Source organism: Amphimedon queenslandica, unplaced genomic scaffold (assembly GCF_000090795.2).
Source record: "Amphimedon queenslandica unplaced genomic scaffold, v1.1 AMPQUscaffold_10622, whole genome shotgun sequence".
Lineage (NCBI taxonomy): Eukaryota > Metazoa > Porifera > Demospongiae > Haplosclerida > Niphatidae > Amphimedon > Amphimedon queenslandica.
This window is the reverse complement of record NW_003549122.1, coordinates 5,487-7,339: the sequence shown is the minus strand read 5'-3', so window position 1 is coordinate 7,339 and position 1,853 is coordinate 5,487. Positions and strand designations below refer to the sequence as shown.

The 1,853-nt window shown below is 32.1% G+C and overlaps 1 protein-coding gene and 1 long non-coding RNA gene across 8 annotated transcripts in view; one reads left to right on the top strand and one right to left on the bottom strand.

Moving 5' to 3' along the window:
* Window positions 1–323: 323 nt before the first annotated feature.
* On the bottom strand, window positions 324–1,364 carry LOC109590004 (uncharacterized). Of its 7 annotated transcripts, none has more exons than XM_020005967.1 (5): window positions 1,174–1,364; window positions 1,040–1,134; window positions 910–984; window positions 783–852; window positions 324–660 (listed from the first exon to the last, which is right to left on the bottom strand). In XM_020005967.1, exons 1-5 carry the CDS (start codon window positions 1,241–1,243, stop codon window positions 626–628), a joined length of 345 nt encoding a protein of 114 aa, XP_019861526.1. In that variant the 5' UTR covers window positions 1,244–1,364; the 3' UTR covers window positions 324–625. The 7 variants fall into 7 exon arrangements, 6 of the variants coding, with proteins under 6 accessions (XP_019861526.1, XP_019861527.1, XP_019861524.1 ...); XM_020005968.1 differs by having other exon boundaries at window positions 1,040–1,122; XM_020005965.1 differs by having other exon boundaries at window positions 1,040–1,364.
* A 66-nt stretch (window positions 1,365–1,430) lies between these two features.
* The window catches only part of LOC109590003 (uncharacterized), a 3,007-nt gene continuing 2,584 nt past the window's right edge, over window positions 1,431–1,853 (top strand). The window contains exon 1 of the long non-coding RNA XR_002189050.1: window positions 1,431–1,522. This is a non-coding gene — a long non-coding RNA (uncharacterized LOC109590003). The remainder of the gene's footprint in view (window positions 1,523–1,853) is intronic.

Below are 1,853 nucleotides of genomic sequence, written 5' to 3'. Positions count from 1 at the left end.
ATTAAACCCACAAACACAAGGACTCAACTGTCAATTCCATTCAGAGATGGATTCAACCATTAAAACTAAACACCTATTATGTCAATAAACTTATTCCACTATTTAGAGACAAATTTAATTAACTCTTCTATTATTATTAATTGAAATACTAATTATTTAGAATTCTTTTTATTGATAGTATTAAATTTGACATCCATTTTTAGGTTTAAAAGTTCATCGGTTCATTATTGGAAGAAAAGAATTTTTGAAATAAAGCCATTAGAACCATATAAACAATTTTATAATTACTATTTTAAAAATTTGAATCATTAATTATTCATACCTAGGCTAATCATTATTCATTACTGAGACTTCACTCCTATTTTAGTTCTTTAAATTTATTTCTCATGACACAATGACAAATTTAAATCTCTCCGGATCGATATCTTACTTCTCGCTCTCTCAGCCTCTCATTCTCTCTTTCTGTCTTGTAGCAAAGTTTAAATATAAGATGTAGGAAGTTATGGAAGACAATCCTTTGACAACTTTTCAGCAGTACAGTATTATACTTACAGGCATGCATTATTTAGCAGAATTTGATAGCAACTTACACAAAACTTGTCATTTCTGATGGACATATTTCCAGTCAAAAATCTTGTGCAGTTAGCTCAGGGGGCTTTCCTTTCAATTAAAATAATATCAATACATTACTGTTCATTATAAGTAAGAGGTAATCATGCCACACACAGCTCAGTTATCAAAATGAGTACAGAACACTACAGAAAATATAAAGCAAAACATACCAATAATGCACCACCAAAATTGCTGTTTTACATTAATTGGCATTATTAATACAGCATCCTTTGAAAGATCCTAATGTAATGAATACTTTTCAGTGTCACATTCTTATGATAGTTACTACATATGTACCTTCAATTGAGCAAATCGAACTACAAAACATGGCGGCAACCACAGTGACACCATCCACAAAATTATCATGCCTATCTGAATAATTCAAGCAAAAGCATCATAATGAGATGTTAAAAATAGGCTGACTCACTGCTTGTATAATTTGTTTCACGCAAAAATGACCACTGAAATGGCAATCTTCAGAAATTGTCCTTTTCCCAACTTTATAACAGCCTATATACTCATCTGTTATACTGTCAGAATAGGCTGCAACTTCGCTATTACCTTCGTAAGCCTTAGAAAACTCAAGAAAAGCAATTCCGGTTCCCTCCATGTGACTGGCAGCCATCTTCATAAAATCATGATACACCAGTGCAAACAGCACTGTTACACTCAGAGTGAAGATTCATTAATGTAGCATTACATCCAGTATCTTCTTTGTATAACAGCAATATATCAGACCAGAGATATCAGACAGAGTTAAAATTACACAAATGAATCAGAATGATATTCAATTGCAATTAGCCACGCCTAAAGGTACAATGGAGGACTGAAAAGGTCTAAATGAGTGTTTTGTTCATTTGTGTCACTTAAGCGACAGAGTGCCAAAAAAGCAAAATGGAAATCATGCATGGTAAGTGTTGATAAGATTGTAATACATGTAACCAGTATTACATGTAACCTATGTGTGTGCTTTTGAGAAATAAGTAACTTTATCAAACTATTCCTTTCCTTCCTTATTGAGGTGGCTAGGTCCATTATGTAACTGTTTTCTTGTGTCCCTTTCTTACTTCCCAAGCCGATGAACTCTTTTTCTGTTTGTACTGTATATGTATATGTGGTTACTAGTAGTAATTGTCGTTTCATTTTTATCTGCGGTACAGTGTATTATAATAATAGTGCTATTGATATTATTAGTAGTATTAATGATGATCTATTTTACAATGATAATTATTGTACATGTA

Bases quoted from the DNA above. Each gene is read 5' to 3' on its own strand.
- LOC109590004 (XM_020005965.1), bottom strand. From the start codon at position 1,243: ATGAAGATGGCTGCCAGTCACATGGAGGGAACCGGAATTGCTTTTCTT. The intron at 985-1,039 runs GTGAGTCAGCCT...TGAATTATTCAG, and splicing joins TGAAACAAATTATACAAGCA to ATAGGCATGATAATTTTGTG. The intron at 853-909 runs GTACATATGTAG...TCATTACATTAG, and splicing joins TTCGATTTGCTCAATTGAAG to GATCTTTCAAAGGATGCTGT.